This window comes from Emericellopsis cladophorae (assembly GCF_022114955.1).
Source record: "Emericellopsis cladophorae strain MUM 19.33 chromosome Unknown NODE_1_length_1489480_cov_119_871856, whole genome shotgun sequence".
In the NCBI taxonomy this organism is placed as follows: domain Eukaryota; kingdom Fungi; phylum Ascomycota; class Sordariomycetes; order Hypocreales; family Bionectriaceae; genus Emericellopsis; species Emericellopsis cladophorae.
The window spans coordinates 1,445,203-1,467,787 of NW_026250926.1; the positions used below are offsets into that span (position 1 = coordinate 1,445,203).

The 22,585-nt window shown below is 54.4% G+C and overlaps 9 protein-coding genes across 9 annotated transcripts; 6 read left to right on the forward strand and 3 right to left on the reverse strand.

The window, feature by feature from the left end:
• Positions 1–1,153: 1,153 nt before the first annotated feature.
• Positions 1,154–1,981, forward strand: J7T54_006354 (uncharacterized protein; the record flags this gene model as incomplete). The annotated part of the gene is made up of 1 exon (XM_051506594.1): positions 1,154–1,981. One exon carries the CDS (start codon positions 1,154–1,156, stop codon positions 1,979–1,981), a length of 828 nt encoding a protein of 275 aa, XP_051366871.1.
• A 202-nt stretch (positions 1,982–2,183) lies between these two features.
• On the reverse strand, positions 2,184–4,479 carry J7T54_006355 (uncharacterized protein; the record flags this gene model as incomplete). Its single annotated transcript, XM_051506606.1, has 4 exons — positions 2,184–2,411; positions 2,479–2,760; positions 2,990–3,221; positions 3,293–4,479. The coding sequence occupies 4 exons, from the start codon at positions 4,477–4,479 to the stop codon at positions 2,184–2,186; spliced, it is 1,929 nt and encodes a 642-aa protein (XP_051366872.1).
• A 419-nt stretch (positions 4,480–4,898) lies between these two features.
• On the forward strand, positions 4,899–8,330 carry J7T54_006356 (uncharacterized protein; the record flags this gene model as incomplete). Its single annotated transcript, XM_051506617.1, has 1 exon — positions 4,899–8,330. The coding sequence occupies one exon, from the start codon at positions 4,899–4,901 to the stop codon at positions 8,328–8,330; it is 3,432 nt and encodes a 1,143-aa protein (XP_051366873.1).
• Positions 8,331–9,130: 800 nt separating this feature from the next.
• J7T54_006357 (uncharacterized protein) lies at positions 9,131–9,625 on the reverse strand (the record flags this gene model as incomplete). The annotated part of the gene is made up of 1 exon (XM_051506628.1): positions 9,131–9,625. The coding sequence occupies one exon, from the start codon at positions 9,623–9,625 to the stop codon at positions 9,131–9,133; it is 495 nt and encodes a 164-aa protein (XP_051366874.1).
• A 1,994-nt stretch (positions 9,626–11,619) lies between these two features.
• On the reverse strand, positions 11,620–12,991 carry J7T54_006358 (Clavaminate synthase-like protein; the record flags this gene model as incomplete). Its single annotated transcript, XM_051506638.1, has 2 exons — positions 11,620–12,386; positions 12,445–12,991. The coding sequence occupies 2 exons, from the start codon at positions 12,989–12,991 to the stop codon at positions 11,620–11,622; spliced, it is 1,314 nt and encodes a 437-aa protein (XP_051366875.1).
• Positions 12,992–13,909: 918 nt separating this feature from the next.
• J7T54_006359 (arad-like aldolase/epimerase) lies at positions 13,910–14,998 on the forward strand (the record flags this gene model as incomplete). The annotated part of the gene is made up of 5 exons (XM_051506649.1): positions 13,910–14,158; positions 14,221–14,299; positions 14,357–14,550; positions 14,606–14,663; positions 14,718–14,998. The coding sequence occupies 5 exons, from the start codon at positions 13,910–13,912 to the stop codon at positions 14,996–14,998; spliced, it is 861 nt and encodes a 286-aa protein (XP_051366876.1).
• A 1,807-nt stretch (positions 14,999–16,805) lies between these two features.
• On the forward strand, positions 16,806–17,714 carry J7T54_006360 (uncharacterized protein; the record flags this gene model as incomplete). The annotated part of the gene is made up of 1 exon (XM_051506660.1): positions 16,806–17,714. One exon carries the CDS (start codon positions 16,806–16,808, stop codon positions 17,712–17,714), a length of 909 nt encoding a protein of 302 aa, XP_051366877.1.
• Positions 17,715–18,406: 692 nt separating this feature from the next.
• Positions 18,407–20,834, forward strand: J7T54_006361 (uncharacterized protein; the record flags this gene model as incomplete). Its single annotated transcript, XM_051506671.1, has 4 exons — positions 18,407–18,414; positions 18,755–18,801; positions 18,923–19,105; positions 19,504–20,834. The coding sequence occupies 4 exons, from the start codon at positions 18,407–18,409 to the stop codon at positions 20,832–20,834; spliced, it is 1,569 nt and encodes a 522-aa protein (XP_051366878.1).
• Positions 20,835–21,523: 689 nt separating this feature from the next.
• Positions 21,524–22,567, forward strand: J7T54_006362 (uncharacterized protein; the record flags this gene model as incomplete). Its single annotated transcript, XM_051506682.1, has 3 exons — positions 21,524–21,937; positions 22,015–22,416; positions 22,472–22,567. The coding sequence occupies 3 exons, from the start codon at positions 21,524–21,526 to the stop codon at positions 22,565–22,567; spliced, it is 912 nt and encodes a 303-aa protein (XP_051366879.1).
• Positions 22,568–22,585: the final 18 nt, after the last annotated feature.

Below are 22,585 nucleotides of genomic sequence, written 5' to 3' on the forward strand. Positions count from 1 at the left end.
AATGCACCATCAACAAGTCTCTTGTGGCTACATGATGCCACAAATGATTCGCTGGACCTGCTCGCCACACTCGCCAGTCTGGAATATCTCGGATTACCCTCATATCCAGTTGCAGCGGGCTTGAGAATCACGATCCTGCAGGAGCTGCATTTGGGTATTGGGGATAAAGGGGAATTGCTCAACATCCACCTACACATCCGAGACTCCTCGACGAGTGCGAGAATCCAATGGCAGAAGGCTTTCAGATGTTCCGGGAGATGAGTTCAACTCCGACGCTGTCCATAGTGGCGTGGTTTGCGACTTACAACGGGAAGCCAATCTTTGGCGGCTCACGAACGAGTGTGCTTCATCAGCAAACTGAGATGAGCGACGCATTCAGAAAAGCAGAGCTTGGTCCGAATGAGGCACTGTACGAAAGTTTGCTCAACGCATGACTCGGCATCCGTGAGCTCACAACCGAGAGAGCAAGGCTCGTCGGCATCGAAGTATCAAGAAGAATAACACCGGGTCGAACAGCACAGAAGCGCATGTCCTCTCGGGTGCATCCAATTTCCAGTCCTGGATCTTACAGATGGGAACAGCCTTGCACGAGGCTGACCACACCTTCGAATTCATATAGTGGACGATAGGGACGACTGGGTCAAAACAGGCTCGGCTCAGGCGCAGCCGCTGGTGGCAGTGCTTCCTAGCAGCGGTGCGGCTGAGGATCCCTTAGACAAGCCCCCATGCATTCGAGAACCTTTACTTATTCCAGCAGGAGCTGAAATATTGAACTGCACTAGACCTAGCCCGGGCCTCAGCCCCAGCCCTAGCCCCAGCCCCCAGCAGTGGGTGGTCTCGACTAAATGGAGCAATTGGGGCGAAGCTGCTCATAGCTCTGCGCAGTGGCGTGGACGGCATACACTGTACGGAGTAACGACCTCTCAGCCTTAACCCAGTGGCTGCATGAGCTCAAAGACATGCATGTAGGCATCTGCAACTACTCTTGTCATTCACTATTTCATAAAGTATAAAGTAAAAAGAGAGCTCGCAACGTTCGAAGTCGTACTTCCCTTCACCCCCAACCTCCACCACAACAGAATCTGGGATATTCCTCTTACACGCTCGAGTTTGCAATTTCGCCCATCGACTTCACAGTCAACATCAACTCCCAATGGTCATTGGGCCCCGCGACAGCGAGGTGGGAAACCCTGAAGCCGCTTCGGACCTTTATGGCCTGGGCGTGCGGGTCGGAATCTACCTCCAGGCCTTCGGCACCTACTTTTATATCCTTCGCTCCCAAGCAGGTGGAACCAAGCTCACAAGCTCCGGCCTCATGATCGCGATGCTGGCCTCGTGGTCTATACTTGTCAGTCGCGACTCCATCAGCCCGGCTGAGGCGCTGGCGATCCACACTATCGCTAGTGTGCCTGGTGCTCCTGCTGTCATGGCCTCGTTTGCATCCAACGCTACCGTTGGTGAGGGCACTGGGATCCTGGCAATCGCTATTGCTGTAGCGTGGCGCGATGTTGCGATGCTTGCTTTCTGGGCGAAGCTCTACCGGTTGCTTCCAAGCTTGGGTACGCCGAATAAGACCTGGTTCTTTGTGCAGGTCGATATTGACGGCTGGTTTCGCATATTTTCGCTCGTCATGACCGTCACGAGCGTCCTCAACTTATTCACATTCCTGCCAGTCCTCTGGAAGGTAATGAAGCTTTGTATCAACAGCTACTGGCATGGCTCACGTCCCGAAGAAGATGATGAGCCATTGTCGGACCTTAGGAGGTTAATTTGGATAGTGCTCTGCGTCATGATCCCTGGTCTTTTGGCAATCACAATCGCCTTGGTGGAGATGACGATCAAGTACAACCACCTGACGCCCGCGGTGGACATGACGAAGGCGGGACAGGCAATTCCGTTGGCCGTAGGCATCATTACGTTTTTAGATGGATTTCTAGTGCTTGTTAGGCCGAAGAGGTCCTCAAGCAGAAACGCGATCTGAGGCACCTGCATCCGAGTCGTCGGCCGAGTCTTGGGTTCAAGTCTCGGTCAGGTCCCTCAACGAGGCCACCTGCTCCTCGGACGGCACGTCGGTTCATTCGTCGCCCTTTGGGAATATCCAAGAGACATTTTATGATTTATACGACATTATAACCTCGCTAGACGTACATGCTCGATGCTACCATAGAGTCGGAGCCTGAAAGTCACCCGCCATCCGCTGTACGTGCCAGGTAGCCTGTCAGTATCTCTTTCAAGAACGCCAGCACAAGCTCATAATCATCGCAATTGCGTTCAAACTTGACGAGATCTGAGTGGTTTCTATTTAAGCCCAGCACAAACCTGCTCTCAGAGTCCAACGGCCGACCATGCGTTGCCGAGTCACGGTCGACCAGCATGGCAGGCGTGCCAGCCATTCTCCACTTTGATCCCTCCTGTCATCCTGGGATCAGCGCTTTGAAAAGCGGGGGGCTCTGAACTGTCAAGGAAGAGAGACCATACCTGAACGGCGGTGGGGGAGAGCACCATCTCATAGATGGAGAAGATCGGGAGCCCCCGGGTCATGCGCGAGACTGCGTGCTGAAACGCCACGCTCTGTTCTCCCAGAAGCTCCGAGTCCGAGGAGATGGAATCTAGAAGAGGTCGATTAGGCTGGTGGCCAACCATGGGGATCAGAGATGTGATGTTCATCCCTTTGTTAGGCACTCCGAAGAACACCACGCCCGCAATGCAGTTCAAGACATGTCGATCACGCTCATTACCCCGGCTCATGCGGATGATCGCCTGCCCTCACGTTAGAAGCCCCCTTTTTCTTTTGGGCAGGGTATGACTAGGGGAGTCGTACTTCTCTGACAACAAGGCCACCGAGACTGTGAGCTATAAGGATTATAGGACGCTGAGGTTGAGAATCCTGTAGTTGCCCAAAGTAAGTTGGTGGGCTTGCTTGGGCTCATACATACATAACAGCTACATGAACCTCGTATGTTCTCGAAAAGGGGGGAGGGGGACTTACGGAACGGCTTTCCCTGATGGTGGCCTGCAGCTTGCCGCCCAGGTCCCAGAGGTTCTGGAACGATTGACTTTCCGACAAATGGGAGTCGTAGCCATAAATGAGAACACGCGCCAACTTCGACTCCGAGAGCCGCAGGTCCACTGGCAGAGAGTCTTGCAACCACATGTATGACCTGCCTCTGTCCTTGAACGATCCGTACGCGTGGCCTCCAACGCCTGGAACCGCAATTATACTGTAGGACGGCCAAGGCGTCTCAGTTCTTCTTGCCCACTTGACACGCGAAGCAATAGGTACGGGACTTACTCGGCATAGAAGAGCGTGCTGGTTGGAGAGATCCGTCCAAGCGGCGTGAGACCCTCGAAATTCCGGTCAAGCACCAGTGTCGCGATGGCGACTCCCTGTCCCGAAGAAGCTCCCGGGATTGAGAAGGACCACTGTCGTCCTTCCGGTACCAGGACGCGAGGCGGTCTAGAAAGGAACGAGACGACCGCAACCGCAGCCTCACGTGAGCGATGCGCGAACGCGCTCCGTGCAAACGTCAGCAGTGAGAGTTGGTTGGCCTGAAGAGAGAAAAGAGCGGCCAACTCAAGAACAAGCTTGTCCTCGGACCAATCTGCAGGGATGCCTCGTACACGATACACCAAGTCGGCACGTCCGGTTTGTTCTGTAGAGGATGTGCCGGAAGAAGTGTCCATTAGAGTGTCCTCGGATTTCATGGACGGTGGAACGGACAATCTTCCGTGGAGCATAGCTATCCATTTTGCCCATTGCTCATCTGTCAGAGTGTCGAACCTTGTTTGCTCCATTTGAGGTCCCTTTGCAGTTTTCCCGTCAAAGAGGAGAGGATCGTCCTTTGACCATGGGAGGTTTCTGAACGAGAACCTGGCCTTGGGCGCGAGCTTCAAGGTTGCCTCCGCTTCCACCACGCCCAAGAACGGACCGCGGTTTGTCACTACGACGCAGAGACCAACTTCGTCGGGTAAGCCAGAGGTCTCCGCGCTGTTCTCGTGTATCTTCCAGTATACTTCATTGGCAAAGTTTTGGTTCTTCTTCAGCCAGTAAGAGCCTTTAATGGAGCATCCACCCTCGCCGCCATCCAGGGCTTTGGGGTATAGTGAAACAACGGCGGGCGGGACGGCCAGAGCGGCGTTGTCGTCGCCAGAGTCAAGGATGCTGGCCTTGTCAAAGGTGACCGCGATCTCGGACGTCCGGAACCGGAGGCTCCCAGCTCTGCTACGAAATCGAAACTGGAGCGACACGAGCGTGGCCGGTGTACCGTGCCATGTCCCGTACACAACCGACAGAACCCTGCCGATGATGCCCAGCCCGGCGGCGTCGAGGTGCGTTATGACAGATCTAGTGCTCCGATCGTCCGAGTTTCTCTGCCCGAGATGTGCAGAATCGCTGCTTTCTTTGACTTGCACATCGCGGGGTTCGTATGACCGAAGGACGGCGTATCTGTCAAGCGTGCCTGGTTCCATGTCGGTCATGGCGGTGACAATGTGCGCCGAGCCTTCAAGTCGGCGTGCCTGAACAAGCCCCGCTGGTATGGTAATACAACGTGTGGCGAGGTCTGGTCTGGTGTTTTCCCTAGCTCTGCCCTTTGGGGAATCCGAGGCGGCGACTGGGCGAGCGGCACAGAAATCAATTGCTATCTGCCGCAGAGCCTGCGTATCAGCTAAGTGGTGATAGGTCGCGACCCAACATGAACCAGCCACCCCGGCTGATGCGGCCTGATCACGCTGCACTGCTGTGAGTGGCCGAGCTTCTTGGTACTGGTACTACACAGCTCAGCTCAGCTGACCGACCGCCTCGTCGCCTGTGATATGGGCATCAGGCTCCGTGCCGAGCGTGTATGAGCGATTCACGCGGGCCTCCATCTGCTACCACGCCGTGACCAATAGACGGAATGTTTGACAGATTCCAGCAGCTTCGCGAGCAAGGCCGTTTTGAAGATGGTGCGAAACTTCTTCAATCGGACGCAGCCGTACAGTCACTCGATCCAGCCCAGCTGGCGGCTGAGCTGGGCTACACCCTCCAGTGCCAGGGCTGCCTCGCAAAGGGCCTGAAGATCTGGGATGATTTTTTAAACGCACGACCAAATGGCGAACCAAACCGGCTGGTGGTGCTACGAATCCGCATGCACGTCTGCCTTGTTCGGCCCATGGTCCGCGAGAATCTTGACACCCTCACGGAAAGTTTCGATGAAGCCACTCGCTTGTATGGTGAGCTCTCTCTTATGGGACTGGGATATCAAGTATCAGATAATGTGGTTCTCATCAGAGACACATATTGCAAGATTATCCAGCTCGTCAGCCAACTTCATATTCCCCAGAGAAATCCAGAGGCATTCAGTTGGCTAGAAAGTACCTTTGATTGCGGCTTATCGAACAAGGAGTATCGGCTCGCATTAATGGCGGCTCGTCAGTATGCCGCTTCGGTGTCATCGCCTTTGGGGACGGAACTCTTCCAACTCAGCGTCGACACCTGGGACCGCATGGCCAGCAAATTGGTCCAAGTAGAGATGCCCGCTATATTCAAGGCCAAGGCTTTGGATCTTACCAGCGAGTTTGCGCGTAGTCTCGATCCGGTGGACGCACTGGAACCGCGCGAGGAGGCGGCCAGGCGCATGTACGACGAAGCTGGCCACGCCTTTGGCAGCATGGAAGTCGACATCCGCCGAATATGCCGCCGGCTTCGAAGGAATGAGGGGGATGTCGAAGCAGCCGTGAAGACCATTCAGGCTCATGTTTCCTCGTTTGAGCAGCAGAATTTTCTATTCGGTGTCCAGCATGGTCTCCAGTCGTTGCAGGCATCATTTACCGATGCCCGGTACTTCGATCTCCAGCTCAACTTGATCGGCCTGACCAACGAACTTGTGAGCAAGTCAGGAGCGAATCTGTTTCGGCTTCTTTACTTGTCCAAATCGATGGCAACCTGGCTCTTACATTCCGGACGAGCTCCCCGTGTCATTGAGACCGGTGTGTCACTGTACGACGCCGTACTGGAGACCAACGGACGCAGACAGAAAGCCACCATTGCCAACATTGTCGCAAAAGCATACCTGCAGATTCAGAAAGACGCCGAGGCCCTCTCGTGGATTCAAAAGAGCCGCGCAGTATACACGCCAACGATCCGCATCGAGAGGGCTGAGGCAGACACATTGGAGCTGCAGGTACTCATGTCTCTTGCCCTTTCTAATCCTTTTGAAGCGGACCGCAACCAACTGCTCCAAAAGTGGGATACCATTATTGATGACGAGATCCAGCATGGTATGGCAGGATCTGCCTTTGAGAAGCTGAATGCCATAGTCACTCTCCTCATACGGACGCGGGATGGCCGGACTCAACAGTACATCCAACGAATCGAGAGCTTGATGCCTCACCTTGTCGGGGAAGGTGCCGAAACAAAGCTGGCCAGTTTTTACCAAAACTCGGCGGCTCTTTGGTTGTCCAAGGACTCGGGGATCCATCCCGGTAGCCGCCGTGCTGAAGAGGAAGCGATCAACCTGCTAGAAAAAGCCGTCCCGCTCTACTTGAGAACCGGAGGTCTCGTGCAAGCAGCAAACACCAGGTTGATGCAGGCCCTGGCTCATTTTTCCATTTTCCAAAAGTCGACAGACTTCCATCGCCTGACCGATGCCTACAACTTGGCGGACATTGCGCACGAAGCCTTCCAGAACCTGGACGTGACCGAGATGGCCAGCCCCGCGGCCTACTGGTGCGCCTTCTATGGCTACGTCGCATGGAGCCATGGAAGAGCGACGTCGGACTTTGTATTGAGGCAGCTGTCAGTGGCGGAGAAGGCAAAGAACGACGAGTGCGTGGACCTCTCGATTCTGGGGGGGTTTGACGCCATGGCTCGCAGGCAACAGAGAGGCGTCGATGAGAAGGTGCAGAGGATCCATGATATGGCAAGGCAAGTATGTCTGCGCGAGAATCTCCTCGAAGAGCTGTGGTCTTGGACTCAAAAGTCCAAGGCACGCGGCTTGTCGGACCTGCTTGCTCTGGGTGTCCTGGTTCCGGAGCATCTGAGGGTGGCCATTGAACATGACCCGACGACCAAGGACATGTTTGAGCGGGAAGTCGAGCTGATGCAGAAAATCAGCGCAAGCGAGAGCACGACGAGGATCAACCTTCGCAACCAACTCCACATCCTCCAGGCGGAGATGAGTGAGCACACGGCTCTGCGAGATCTGCTGAGCCTGCGAGCGGGAACCCCGGTCACAAGGCGTCAACTCGAGGACCTGGCTACAGAGGCAAGACAGGAAGCTTCTGTCACCGACGTGGTGTTTGTGGACTGGGTCTTACAAGACGGACAGGTCTGCGTCGTCGCCACCAGAAACCACGGCCCAGCCCAGCTCATTCGCTGCTCGATTTCCCTGCGAACATTGGAAGAGTGGAAGACGCGCTATGTGGACAATCTCGACGGCGAAGACGAGAGTCTCTATTACTCTGAGCTGGAGGAGGATGATCCGGAGTATTGCCTCCGACAGCTCGACGCGCTTGTCGAAGCCGTTGCGGAGATTTCGGGGGAGAACGACCTCCTTGTCTTCTGCGCCACTGGTATCCTCCACTCCATACCGCTGCACGCGCTATGGATAAGGGGGGAGCCCGTCATCGCGAGGAACCCGGTGGTATACTGCGCGAGTCTCACCACGGCTTGGCAATGCTGGCGACAAACTCTGGGGCCATGGCGGGATCCAGCGCTCCCGACGCCCAAGACGGTCATGGCGGTGTACGAGGAGACTCCGGGTACTCGTTTCCTCCGCGACGAGCAGGTCCGCGTCTACGAGTCCGCGGACACGTTGTCCGCTGCCATCGGGGCGGACGCCATCACGGGAGGGGGTGCGGGCCTCGACCAGTTCAAGGCTTCGATTGAGACGTCGAGCCTCTTCCACTTTCACGGGCACTGCATCGTGGACCGGGCTGCTGTGACAGACCAGAGGATCGTGCTGTCGGACGGTTCTCTTTCCGTCGTGGACATGTTCCGCCTGAAACTCGCCACTTGGCCTCACATCACGCTCATCGCGTGCGACTCGGCCTCGCAGGGCATCAGCGCCAGGGGGGACGAACCGCTGGGCCTCGTCACCGCCCTGCTCTGCTCGGGTGCGAGCTCCGTGCTCGGCACTCTGTGGCCGATAGCATCGGCCACCGGACGGGAGTTCTCGCGGTGCTTCTACAACGAGATCAAGGAGGCCCGTTCCGTATCAGGGCGAGACGTCATCAACCTGGCCTGCTGTCTGCGGGCGGCCGTGTTGGACATGAGGGGAGAGCGGCGGACGAGGAGACCCTGCCACTGGGCGTCTTTTGTGCTTCATGGCAGTCCGTTTTTGCGTTGAGGCGCTTTGGGCATCATAGTGAAGACATGGGCAGGCAGGAGGGCGACTAGGGACGGGCCGGTGATGTCTGATGGGCATCTTGCGCTCGCGTGGCTCACACCACTTTTGCTTTGGGAGCACTTGTTTAGTTTTAAACGGTGAATGCGACACCGTTGCGTTCTAATCTAAACCAGTTATTCTCCACCCACTCGAGGCCAAACCAAGCAAGCAAGCTGCTCACCGCTAGGCCACGTTCAGGCAAGTGACATGCGTCTTTGATGTTTTATACTTGCACACGAGACGAGTGGCAACGCCCTCGCCCTGTTTCGCTTGATCCCTCGCTAGTCGACTACTACAACGGCACTCTCCTCACCCACGACCAGGGTCACAAATTTCCACAACGAGGTAATGATCTGCCAGGCAGCGAAACATGACAGTGTTTCAACGCTGGGGAAAGATAGTCGAGTGCCAGAGCGAGCTCGCTGCACGTAGTGTTGAGAAGCAGATTGTTGTTGGATTCAAGGATTCGATTTTACTACCTGCAAACGCTATGGTGGTAGTGTCTGGAACCTGGAAAGTTGGGAATCTCGGATCTTGATCGATTTCAGCAACGAATGTCGGTACAGATCGCCACGCTGCGATGCTGTTTGAAACTTTGCATTGCCAATCGGGAACTGAGCTGACGCATCTGCGCAAGCAGCGTTACGATGAGATCTCATACGATCTGGGGATGCGTTCACTACCTGGGCCATTTTATGCTCGTCATCAACGACATTGGAACAGGGGTGCCCAAGGGCGATGTGGCTTCTTGCCGACCCCGATTACCACAGCGTGATGCTGAGCCCATGCTTCCTCGTGATATCCAGCCAGTGGACAGCGGAGGCAGGCGGTGAGATGTCATACTCATGCCATATAGTGTCAACGACCCGCAGCATGTTGTTGCGAGCCTTGTGGGCCAGAGGACGCTCAAGAGCACTGAGACGCCTGCGTGTGACGATTCTCGCTCTCGACACGCTCGAGTTCAGCTCGAGTGTCGCGGCGTGATGATCTTGCGCTGAGTCGGGTCTGTTGCGTTTGATTGAAGGGCCACCATCCGTATGGATGGAAGTCGTAGCTTCTTGGGTTTCTGGCCACATGTGCGGATCATGGCTCGACAACGGTGTGGTACTGGGATGGGGCTCAAGTCTTAGACCCGCGGCCGCGGAAAGGTACAAGACTGGGTGTATAGACTTGGAGCCAGAGTGGTCAGGGATATGGTCGAGGATGTTGACGAGATCTATAGCCATCTTCTGAGAGGAACCTGTGCAGGATACCATAGGCTCGTCTGCGATCAAGCTTGTTGTTGGATGTTGACTCGAGCTGGGGCTGCCACCTACGCCCGGTTTCTTCCAAGTTATTGTAGGGAGGTCGCTGAATGTCAAACGTAGTTGTAGGAGAGAGGCGATACGGTACGCCTCGGCCGTTTGTAGCAAATGAGCAACGGGCGTATTGTTATCCCGCGTTAGGACAGGGAAGCCCCTAGCTTCTTCGGCGCTGATAAAAGCACGCAAGTCCATTGAAATAAGCTCGTGCTGCAACGATTGAGCCAGAGATATGTCGCACAGCGGTATACCCTCCATTGCAAGATTTGTAGCGGTGCTATCGATGGCGCGATGACGCGCAGTATGACACAGGTTCAAGACCTGCCCGAAGATGTCAATGACTTCGTTGGAAATACCGCACCACGAGTTGGGCTTCGTTCCAAGCAGGCTTTGACCGGAGTCTTGAGGCCAAGGACCATGGAGGATCAGATTATCAGAAGACCTTTCTTTTGAATCAAGTGCCTGGCGAAGATTGATTTGGTGCCGCGGCCTCCTCCTCCGTGTGGGCTTGGGGCAGACGTTTACACACCCAGCGGCAACCTCTACCATTTCCCAATAGGATAGTGCTTGGCAGAAATATGAGTGAAACAGAAAGTCGAGTGCTGATAGCTCGGGCTTCCAAAGATCGAGCATTTCTCGAGCGACATCCAGCCAGGCGTGCTCTGAAACTGCCGCTGGAAAATTGGACCAACTCGATGATGATCCGAGTGCGAATAGTGCGAATACCAAATCTGCAGTAATACCGGCTCCCTTCAATTTTCGAGCACATTCCACGCCCTGGTTGACAGCAGTGACAGCCTCCAGCCTCAACGACGGCAACATGGGGCGAAGGAGAGGCTGGCTGTCTACCAGGCAAGCCGCCGCCATTGCTTGCATGGTGAAGAAAACGGGTTTCGAAATGCTCCACGAGCTTTCAGCAATACGACGATTGTAATTGATTTCAGAATCGAATGTGGACATGCTGGGACAGACGTAGCTGAACCAGTGTTCTACCAGCTTTGTTGGCAGATGCTCAGGTGCATCAAACGTTCCCAGAGGTGACTGAAACACCGAGGAGCGCTGCGCCTCTGTCGGGAAAACGCCTTCGAAACGCTCCATGGTATAGTGATGTACATCATCAGCGATGGGTGCACGTGAAGTAGAGGAGGCAAAGTCCCAGAAACGGTCTTCGTCAACAGGAAAGGGGTCAGACGAGCCGCGTGAAAGTCCATCCACAGCATCGTTTGCCAAACAGGGGGTCTGGAGAGCTGCATGAGCGCCATGGTCTGTTGGGAGTTGGGAGGAATCGGTATCAACGGAGGCCTTGGCTAGTCGTTCATGTCTCTGCGACCAACGCAATTCTCGCTGATAGCCAGGTCACAAAGCCCCGTTTCGAACACAGTTTCTGCACGAAGGATTTTGTTCGTCGCACTTGATCTATTGGGATTAGAGATCATCACGGCGATTGATGATTCCTCATCCACATTGGGGACTCACTCGTCTGGTTTTGCACCGTGAACAACCGCGGCGTGTCTTCGGTGCTTTCTTGCGTGTACGCTTCTGCTTCAAATTAAGCCGAGGGTCTCCCACGACTTGTGAAGACGTTGTGTCCATCGACGTCGTCAGTGTGTATCATGTATTGGGTTCGCTTTCCGATGTTGGCAGGGTGGAGGAGGGATTGGAATGTGCGGCGACAAGCCCCGCATCATCAAACAAGATCTCGCCCGGCTCTCAGGCAACTTCTGGCACTATATCGGGTGGCCCGGGTGGGGCACAGTTGTGGCTGGCCTTGTGATGTTAAAACCTAGTATAGAAAACAGAGACCTATAAAGTTCACAAAAAATGAGGCAGTCACAGTAATTGATGGGATAAGCGGCCAAGCGACTGAAAATCGGAGACGCCCCCCTTTTGATTGAATCTCTCGGGGTTTTGGAGCCGGACGTGTGCTTCCTGTTGCCAACAGTATTTCTCTAGGCGTCCCCGAACTTGTTTCGCAGCACACGCAACTTGCTATAGAAAGGATCCTTGTCAACATAGGTGCCCCTCAACCACCTTGGCTTCCCGATGTCAGCCCCGTCAAAGGCTCTCCTGGAGTGCAGCGTCCTTGTGTTGTCAAACAAGACACAATCCCCGGGGCCCATCTTCCGTTCATACAGGTACTCCGGTCGCTGTAACAGAGCGTTGAATTTCTGCGCAGCCCCATGCCACCTTTCGACCTTGCTGTTTAGCACGGGCAAAGCATCTTGGCCAATATTATCGTCCTGTTCCATAGCGTGCTCATGGAGGGAGAACGGCGCCAGGAATGGAGGGCCCCAGTTGATCTTGTCCAAACAGTCCACCAAGATGTCTTGGGTTGACTCTGGTCCGCCGCCAGCGGCACCAAGCGCCTTCCTGTCCCTGATGTATGTCCGCAAGTCTGTATATGTACTGTGGCCAATGCGCAGGGGACGCAGACCAATGACTGGCTTGGTTGTTCGGTACACGTTGGAGTTGGGGTGGTTGTAGTGATAGTTGACGGGAACAGTCGTGAGGGTCTCAAACGCATCAATGTCCTCGTGGAATAGGTCAACCGCCGCTTTGTAAGCGTCTGCAAATACACTTGCACCGCCGGTGGAAGCCGATTGGATACAGTGAAGAAGCTGAATATGTGGCGGCTGGGCGAAGTAGAGAAGATCCGTGTGGAAACCCAGGTCGCCGGACGTGTATGCAGCGTTGATGGCGGCCGGAACGGTGCGAACTGCAGTATTCTGTTAACCTAACGGGATGGGAACCAGTGGGTCTTTAGCGACGCTCACCATCCCAAGTGTATCCGTAGAATGTGTCTTTGATAGGTCCGATGCGAGTCGCAATAGTAGCTAGAGTCGCCTCGAGGCCAGGAGAGTTCTTCACGAAAGCCAAGCCGCTCGTACGTAACTGCTTCATGAGAGCGTACAGGGCTTCATCGTCCACCATGTACGTATTGTAGTCGTAGTCCTGCAGATTCAAGGGCTCCAAGGACCACAGGGCGTGAGGTATGAAGGATTCTCGACGGGAGCCAGAAGGTGCACCAGAGCTCTTGAAGTTGCGCAATGCATCGAGGGCTAGCTTCGTCGTATGGTCCGCCATGTAACCAGCAGCGTCATTTTGCCATGTGATATTGACAGAGTCCGAAGCAGCGTCAACTTGGACCGTGCGAGGTTTGATGTTGGAAGGGATGTCAGCGACAGAAAACAACCGCTGGTTCGTGGACTCATGGACGCATCGAGGGCATTGGCACGAGTCACGGAGCAGAACGGCCGAGAAGTCGACTGTGTGGCCGTCGATGGGAATGGAGACTTTTGACGCGTCTCGGCTGGAATACATCCTTCGCTGTTGAGCTGGCCGGAATGCTGTATCCTTCCACTCATTGCTTGCCAAGAACGAGCGATGTCTGGGAGAATCGAAATGGGGAATCGACTTTGGAACTGAATTCGGTATGGCCTGAGTTGATAGTCAGGCCCCCACACATTTGGACTCTCCATGGGAACCCACCGTATGATAGCTTGCCTTGCTCTCAATATTTATATACTTTTGCGCAGGTGGATGGCACGGAGTGGCAGACAGGATCCGCCTATATGACTGGGCGCCATGGGCCACTGAGGCGGAGGATCTGTGCATGGTTCGCGTCGAGACGTACGATAAGGGAGTCATGATTATCCCAATTCATCAAAGCCGAGAGTAGGAGAGAAACCAGTTTATATAAGTATGCAAGGCATTGAGGAGCCTCTACGCTATTGTTCCTATTCGCGGACGCAATGACCCGAAGAGGTTGTTAGGAATTTGGGATCGTCTTCGCCCCTAAACGTTTACAGATAATTTATACGATGATGCTCTCCGATTCCGCCCCGATGACGTGCGAAACATGCATGCCAAGCTCCGATGAATCTTTCTACGGGGGCCTGCAGCGTTGAGCGTCCTCTCGCGAGTCTTTACATTGTCTTGTTCTCGTCGAGGCCAGTCGTGCGGACTAGTAGCATGTCTTTGGGATATTGCGCTAAGTCCGTTCGGGAGAGAAAATACGAGCTCTTGGCGAACCATCCTCACGCACGTTTGGCGTGGCCTCGTACCAGCCTACCACAAAGAGTTAGGCGTAATCAGGATCGGAAATGCCCAGGCACCTCTACATATACTGGTGTGTTTGACGGCGTGACGTATATAGTCTTCGGATCCCCAGGTTCATTCCTTCACTGAGCCAAAGAGAGATTTGTGTCAAGTTGACCATACGTTAAACGGAATTGCACCATGGCTCCCTCTGCACAACTGGAAGATGCCGTCCAACAGCAACCGCCCGGAAAGACGCCCCTGGAGTTGATATCTCAGGGCACTTGCCTTCCGGGCATCCCCAAGCACCCTACGTTTCACGCTCACAGACAATGGCTTCTTGAGCAGATGGCGCTTGCTTTCCGGGTCTTCTCACGCAAAGGCTACACAGACGGCATGGCCGGCCACATCTCAGTGCGCGACCCCGAGCACCCCCACACGTTTTGGACAGTAAGAACCAATCCCCATATAACTCTATAGCCCGGTGCAGGAAAGGAGCTGATACATTCGAGAACCCTCTGGCCGTACACTTTGGGCTGCTCAAGGCGAGTGATATGATCCTCGTTGACTATCAGGGGAAGCCGATTGGTGGTAGGTGTTTTCGAGCTGCCGCAGTATGGACACACTCTTATTGGATGATTTCTTCAGGGAACATGAGCAAGCCCGCCAACGCGGCTGGGTTCCTAATTCACAGTGCTGTGCACAAGGCGCGACCGGATGTTGTCGCCGCATGTCATACCCATAGCCCGCATGGCATGGCGTGGAGCGCGTTTGGGCGACCACTGGAGATGCTCACGCAGGATGCTGCCTATCTGTATGGAGAAGCCCAGGCCGTGTATAAGGTAAGGGACAATCTGTTGGTGTCGAGGCTTGGGGTATGCTGACAAGTATCCCTAGGACTTCGGGGGCGTTGTCCTCACCGAGGAGGAGGGCGACCGTATCGGAGCTGCACTAGGTATGTCATCACGCGCAACGCTTTAGCCGAATAACCCATTGATGTGAACGCTAGGTCCAAAGGGAAAGAGCATGATCTTGCAGAACCATGGTCTTCTCACAGTCGGCACAACAGTAGAGGAGGCCTGCTTCTTGATGACTCTCATGGAGCGCGCGTGCCAGTGCCAGCTTCTAGCCGAAGCTGCGGCGGCAAACGGGCTCCCTAAGGTTCTCATTCCTGAAGAAAGCGCCAAGTTCACATTTGATAATTCAAGTGACCCAGAGACACTATACTGGGAGGGGCACCCGGATCTGCAGTACGAAGCATACAAGTCCCAGGGCGAATATCGGAACTAGGAATGGAATTGATTTTAAAGACTTGAGTTCCATGACGCATGGGTTTTGTAACTATTTGCATTCGGAACTTGCACTAAGTGCAACGATTAGGCGAAATCTCGAGACTGAAACGGGAAACGAGCTTCACCGGGGACGAAGTAGCTTTTCTCTGTACTTATAATGGCATAGTTTCTGGAATCGAAGTATCTAGCGTATTTCGGCACGATTGCCTAGATCTAAAGAAGTCCCAGTACGTAAAGAGAGAGGTAAAATACCTCAGCTTTATACTAAAGGTAAAGGAGAGTATCCCTTGTAACTTGGAGAAGTAGTACGCTATCCGAGATCAAGCGGCGCCTAAGGTAGTACGTAGCCTGCGGAGTTTTATTAGCTTTACTAATTATTATTCTCCAGTCTTGTACGCTGAGTCTATAGTCACCTAGTTACAGAGTATCATTAAAAGCACTCTGAGTAATTACTAACCTAATTTGTAAAGCTTTCGACGTCATCCGTCTCAATCTCGGCGTACGTTTGAAGCTGATGAGTTTGTGAATAACTAGTCACCCGTCCTTTGCCGTCTTCAAAATACCCCTTTTAAAATCACCGATTAACCACATGACACTACTAGCAATTAGATACTCCAATACATCGGCGCTACCGTCAATCTCAAATAAACTAGCTATTTTTTCTTTATTAATGATACCCGCTACTATAAGCTTAGGAGGAGACACTAATAATACTAGTAAAGAACATAACTAGCTATAGCATACTATGAGTCTTGATAGAGGGACTTCACCCGTTTATACAAATGATCTCCTCTTGGGTTAGCGCATAAGGCCACTTTGAAAATCAGGGTTGTCTATGTCTTTGGTATACTTGGCTTCGGCGTCAGCTACTATAACACATTTCGTATTAATAACGTTACTAGACGGTGCCTTCTTCAGGCGGCTCTTTACATTATACGCGTGGTAAGCCAGTGGGCTAAGGAAATAGTTTATCGTGTACGTGGGTTATAGTTGGATAGAAAAGTGAACCCTGTAACCGACTACATGGTAGATCTTAATAGTGCTATCACTTGACTTCTCTTTCCTTTCTTGACTAGTGTCTCGTGTCTATAATGTCAAAAAAGCTCCTGGACTAGTACATACGACCATACCCAGTGGAGAATACGGGATCCCGTCCGCTCTCCCATAGTCAAGCCGCTGAGGGGCTGATTAGTAGTTGGGTCGGTGACGACCAGCGAATACCGGCTGTTGTATGTTTTTTTGGCCTCCACGCCTTTTCTCTGGTTTCTTAGTGGGTGTTGTGGCTATAAACACTGGTGATAGCATCAACCATTACATACGACCATACCCAGTGGAGAATACGGGATCCCGTCCGCTCTCCCATAGTCAAGCCGCTGAGGGACTGATTAGTAGTTGGGTCGGTGACGACCAGCGAATACCGGTTGTTGTATGTTTTTTTGTTCTTTTTGTCTTACTGATCCTTCGGCCTGTCAATCATCAAAAACGTCTTTCTTCGGTCCGCTGGCCCGCTGAAGCACTTTTGTATGCAGGGGCGCGCGCATTTGCCAAGCCTGCCAAGCCTACACAGACTCGAGAGCCAAACATGCCACTTATCACACGTGTATTCGGAAATGTTATGATGACACGAGAAATTGGGAATTTGGGGTTCCCCATGTTCTCCTGAAGTTTGTCCCGCGTCAACTTGATTCGTCTTTCAAGCCTACATCTCCCATCGCCAGTCGTCGGGCAGGGTGCTGGACTTTCACCACCAGGGTACCACCAGCAACGGACAATCGAGGTTGGCCGCCATCTCGAACGCAGTCACCATGCATTTCGTTTCGTACGCTTTGTGGGCTGTCGCTGGCCTTTGTGCCTACCAAGGTGCTGTCGCCACAGCCGCAGGTGTTCTTGAAGCCAGTTTGATCTTTCCGCGTAATAACACGACATACGAGCCCTCGGAGAAGTTCCCCATTGTCTTTGCCGTCCAGAACTCACAACTGCTCGAGCATCTCCAACTTACGTTCAACAAGCGCATCCTGAACACGACGAATCAGCCCCAACGAACTGTGACTTATAGCAACGGATACATCAACAATTACACAGACGTTGATGTCCTCTCACGCGGCGGTTCCACGATTGAATGGTGGGATGTAACCGCTGCGCAGAGCGACCCCTACCTCTACTGGTACCATCTCGACATCCGGGGCGAAGGCCCTCTTAAGATGGGGTGGTGGCTGGATTGGCAATCGTGCAACGAGACCGAGGACCGGATGGGCCAGGATTCCTATACTACCCTTGGGTTCCATACTTTTCCAGACGATCCCGATAGCGTCTTTAGCGTGAGATTTGAGATTAAAAAGGGCGGCCAAAAGGTCGATCTTATCTCTGGGACAGAGAGCAACAGCGACGACGACTGCCTAGTCGATGGAGTGGCGATCGACGTATCCGACGAGGTGGCCAATGCTACCTACTACGTAGGAGGCGTGGCGTCCGTAAGGACGTGCGCTGTGCTTGCTACCTCCACACCTACACCAACCGCCAACCCCTGCAAGGTCAAGATCGATAAGGCTACCGTGGAGAGTATGGACGCCCACGACCTGGAGGAAGCTTGCAGAGGTCCATGGCCCCCCGCCGAGTGCCCGGAGGATGAGGACTATGCGGTACACATCCTGGCCGCGGGAGGTCTTGCCACTCTCCTCACCGCTGCCCTCGGCGCCACCCTGTTTCTCCTCTGAGCTGGTGTCTTTTCTGTATGGTTGTTCCGGCCTGGCCTGGCTTTCTGTCTTTTTGCTTTATATTATTCTTCTCCTCTTGGATGCTTGAGTGACATGACTCTCCACGTCCACCATAACATGGCACGTACTCATGAAGCGGAAGGCCTGCCGTTTGATCAAGGAGATGTCTGGCTAGACCTTCGACCCAGACTATGATCACTTGCAGGAAAAGCTTTGTTCATTCCTTGACCAACTGGTCATCTATTTACGGCTGAGGGCTTGCCTGAGAGTGAGGAGACTCGAATGTGAAATGAAAGGAGTGCATTGACTCCTGCCTATGCGATAGATAACACCTAGATACATATATATGTAGACAGTCTTTCCGCGTATCTAAAGCCTGGTATTCAAAGTCTTCTGCGGCGAGTGACACAAGGGCAGCCTGCAGGCTGCAGCTTCATGTTGCTGCCAGCGACAAAAGAGGGCACAGTGTCACCAGACCAGACAAGAGACCTTGACGTGAAGTACCGTGAAGTACACTGGTGCGCGTGTAAACTGCGTGCGTTCCCCGAGTATTCAAACAAGGGAGTGCGGGGAGGGCTGGGTTATCAATTGATACATTGTCATCTGGAATTTACACAAAAAGGCTTTCCCTCAGCGAATCTAGATCGAGACAGAACGGTTCGTGTTCACGGTGACACGGTGACGCTGACCACATGGGATGGTTAGTCCGAGGAAGCACATGAGTACCAGACAAGCTTGAGCTGTATTTCTCGCCTTGGGACACCGTTCCCGCCTGAATGCAACGGGTAAACGTAGACGAAAAGGCACCATACGATGGGACGAGGAGTACAAAAATGTACCCCGTGGATCATCCCCGCACTTTCATGCCGAATAGGGCAATTCGGAGAAAGCAACGCGGCAGTTGAAGTGTCTTCCCGACAAGGCACGGTGTATATGCCGAGCATGGACGCGGGGAAGCCCAGCTTATAAAAGACCGTAGTGAGGCGCTTGAGGAAGAGCACTGGGCATTAGTCTCACACAACCACTGAGACCTCGAACAGGACCGTGAACGTCACGCAGTTCATCAAGATGAAACCGTTCAGCATTGGTGTCTTTATTGCTTGTCTGACGGCCAGCACGACGGTGTAAGCGGTCAAAGTCAGTGTGTGCTACGATTCTCCTGGCCTAAATATACATAGCAGTGTACTAATTGAGGAACTCGGTCACAGTGCTGCTCGGCGACTCCATCACTGAGATCACCTGCTGGCGACCCATTGTGTGGGAGCAGATCACATCCGCCGGGTTGGCTTGCAATGTCGACTCTGTGGGAAGCATGAACAATCTCCAGGGTGCATACACGAGGCCGTCTGGGTTCGACCCGGACCACGAGGGCCAGGGCCTCGATATGAGAGGTAAGGATAGGAAGGAAATGGTCTGGTGACTCTGGTCTGCTGATACGGGGATAGGGCCTTGCTTGTAGTGGAGATTGTTCAGCTCCCATAACGAATGAGTATAATTTCTTATGGACGTATTTCCAATGAGTTGAATGCCGGGATGCATCATGGTGTGCTGCTGCTCACCCAAGGCCAGGGGCTGTTGTCTGGTCTGGCCTGGACTACGTCATCGAGATCAGTCGCGAGCAAGAAATTGAAACAAATTCACACATGTGCAAACGCCACCACGCGAGGTCTGCCATCTTCACCTCACTCCTCCACTCCCTTTCAAGCACAATTGGCTCTGACGACAATGCCATCCCACCTGGCTACCTTGGTAGTAGCCGCGTCGTCGCTGGTGGCATTGGCTTTCGCAGACGCCTCGTTCGCGCAACAACCGATCCGGCCATTGGACCACTCGCAAGGATACCAATTCGATCCTCTCCTTCACCTGCCAGGCATCTCGCCCTACTTTGACGCCGTTGGCTTTGGCCTGTCCCACGCCGCGCCCGACGGGTGCACCGTGACCGCTGCGTCCTATCTCATCCGCCATGCGGCCATCTACGCCAACGACGCCGAGTACGAGGACTACATCCAGCCTTTCCTCGCCAAGCTAGACAAGCACCGCGGGGGTTTCTCGGGGCCCCTGGAGATCCTCAACGACTGGACCTCGCCTATTGACGAGGATCACCTCGAGGACGTCACCCCCTCGGGCAAGGTGGACGCGACCAGGATCGGGCATCATCTCGTCAAGCGCTACCCTCACCTCGCAGGATCCGTGGAGCGTGTCGTGGCCGACACCAAAGCCCGGACATACGATACCGCCCGGGCCTTTCTCAAGGCGTTCCCCCACGACGGCGACATTGATGTCACCCGCCTCGACAAGAAGGAGCTCCACGACGGCACGCGGGCTGTCCTCCCACACAAGGCGTGCTCCAACTTTACGAAAGCCCCCGGGACAGAGGAGCAGCTCGAGTTCCTCCAGGTCTACGGCACGCAGACCTCGCGTCGCCTGCGTCCCTTCACCCCGGATGACTTCGCCCTCGCGCCCAAGGACGTCTTTGCCCTCCAGTCCATCTGCGGTTACGAGTCGGCCATCCAGGGCGCGCGCTCGGCCATCTGTGATTTCTTCTCGGATGCCGAGTGGCTCTCGTACGAGTACGCCTGGGACATGAAGTACGCGCACATGGTCGGCCCGCTCAACCCTCTGTCCAGCTACCTTGGCTTTCCTTGGCTTCATTCGCAATCCCAGCTTTTCGAGGCCATTGACGAGGGCGCAGCGCTGGGCAACGGGACACCTATCGAGTGGCCATCCGAGCAGCGCTTGTTCTTCTACTTTACGCATCGCGAGGTGCCCCCATTCGTGGCCACGGCGCTGGGCATCTTCAACTCCTCCTCGTACCAGGGACGCGACGAGTTCCCCACCTCGCACGTCAACCACGTGCGGGCGTGGAAAATGTCTGATCTGATCCCGTTCCTGGGCCACGTCGGCATGGAGAAGATGACCTGTGACAGGGCGGACATGAATGGGGGCGAGGGCGGCCAGGAGGACTTTGTGCGGTTCATTGCCAACACGGCACCGCGGCCGCTGCCGTTGTGCCAGAGCGGACCGGGCGCCAGCTGCCCCTTTGAGACCTTTCAGGGCATCGTCCGCGCGGGGATGGACAAGTACGGGGACTTTGATGGTGTGTGCCAGAATGGGGGGTAGCGTCTAGGAGGGATTCGCGAGAAGCGAAGCGGTATGCCGTATTTGATACGGCACTGCACCGGAGTAGACAGCATTAGAAAACATTGCATTGGAATTTCCAAGTACGTCTAAGAGAACTTTCGACACGCAGCACGTGGCTCGGATCTCGCAGGCCCCGGTGGGCATTAACACCGTCACCGACATCCGAGATGAGCACGGAAGATTCGCGTGTCGCACATCTCTCGAGGCAGTGCCTGACCTCATTTTCCGCTTTCTGTTTTCAATGTCCGGTCACAATCGGCACCGAAATTGACTCTGCTCACAATGCTACACATGCAGTCTGCGGAGACGGCCACCTCTCGGCACCGAGATGCTTGAGCCTCGACCGCCAGGATTGCCAAGAGCAGCAAGCGCGTTTCAGCGCCTCGGGAACAAAGTTTCAAGCTTTTAGAACAGGGGAAATCGGAAGCTTTGTCAACTTGATCAGAAGCGACAACCGGTGGCGAGTACGCGTGTGCGCTAGCCAGGCATGTTGAAATGAAAGGCCAAGGTCCATGACAGGAGTCAAGGACAGACGGACCCCTGAGCTACAGCATTAGCAAGCCTCCTCCGTGTAAATTCATCTTCACAATGTATTAGATCCAGCTTTGATCCAGCCTCCAGAGCTCTCCCCATTCTGCAAGATATTCACCCACACAAACAAGACCAGAATGCGCCTCACTCAGCTCCTCGCCACTGCGGCTGCCCTCCAGGTGGCATCCGCTGGATTCGCCACCTACAAGGAGATTGGCGCGGACAGGGACAACTCGGGCGAGATTGCGTACAGCCCTCTCACCCGCTCCGACACCCTCTTCCTCTACATCCAGATCATCGCGGGCAGCGACCACAGCAAGATCATTGACGACTTCAAGACCCTAGCGCGCAACTACGGCGAGCAGGGCATCAGGGCCATCCCCAGGGTGCGCTACGGCTCCCCGTCAGGCGAGATTGTGTCGGAGCCTGAGGACGCGGACCTCATCTTGGAGGATGTCCGGACCTGGGTCAAGGTCTTCCAGGACGTGGAGGACACGATAGTAATCCCCGTGATCCAGGCTGGCTTCTTGGGCATGTGGGGCGAGTGGCACGTAAGTTTTCAGAATGGGCATCGATACTAACCTCCTGGTAGCAGAGTATGTCCGAGACAAGTGCTGACCTTCCCCAGAGCGGCTACTTCTGCCCGGGCAAGGGCGAGTGGGAAACGTCCGAGAACCAGGACGTCAAACGCGCCGTCGTCGAGGCTCTGCTCGAGGCTGGCCCAAAGATCGCCATGCGCTATCCCCAGGACCACGAGATCCTTGGCTTCGAGGGCAACCGCCACGTCACCATCCACAACGATTGCATCTTCAACAATGGGCCTGGGGGTGATGATGGCGGCACCTTTCCCGAGGAGGACATTGAGACCTGGTCGGATTACCTCAAAAAGGTGGCCTCCAACAACACCTATGGCGGTGAGCCCTGCAACCAGGCGGAAGGCTCGGGCTACGACTGGAGCGACTTTGACGACGTCTGTGGCGCGAACGGCCTGGAGGCGTATATTCATGAGTTCCAGGTGTCGTACTTGAACGTGAGCATTTCTCCGGGTGGAGCTTAAGAAGTGGACTGAATTGACAATTCTGCAGCCTGAGAACCCTCCTGAGCTGAAGGAGCTTTTTGAGGATTCGTCGTGGTCCAAGTGCATCGACCGCTTCGAGGCGGCCCTGAACTTGTACCATTGAGTATTTGTTTGGAGGTGA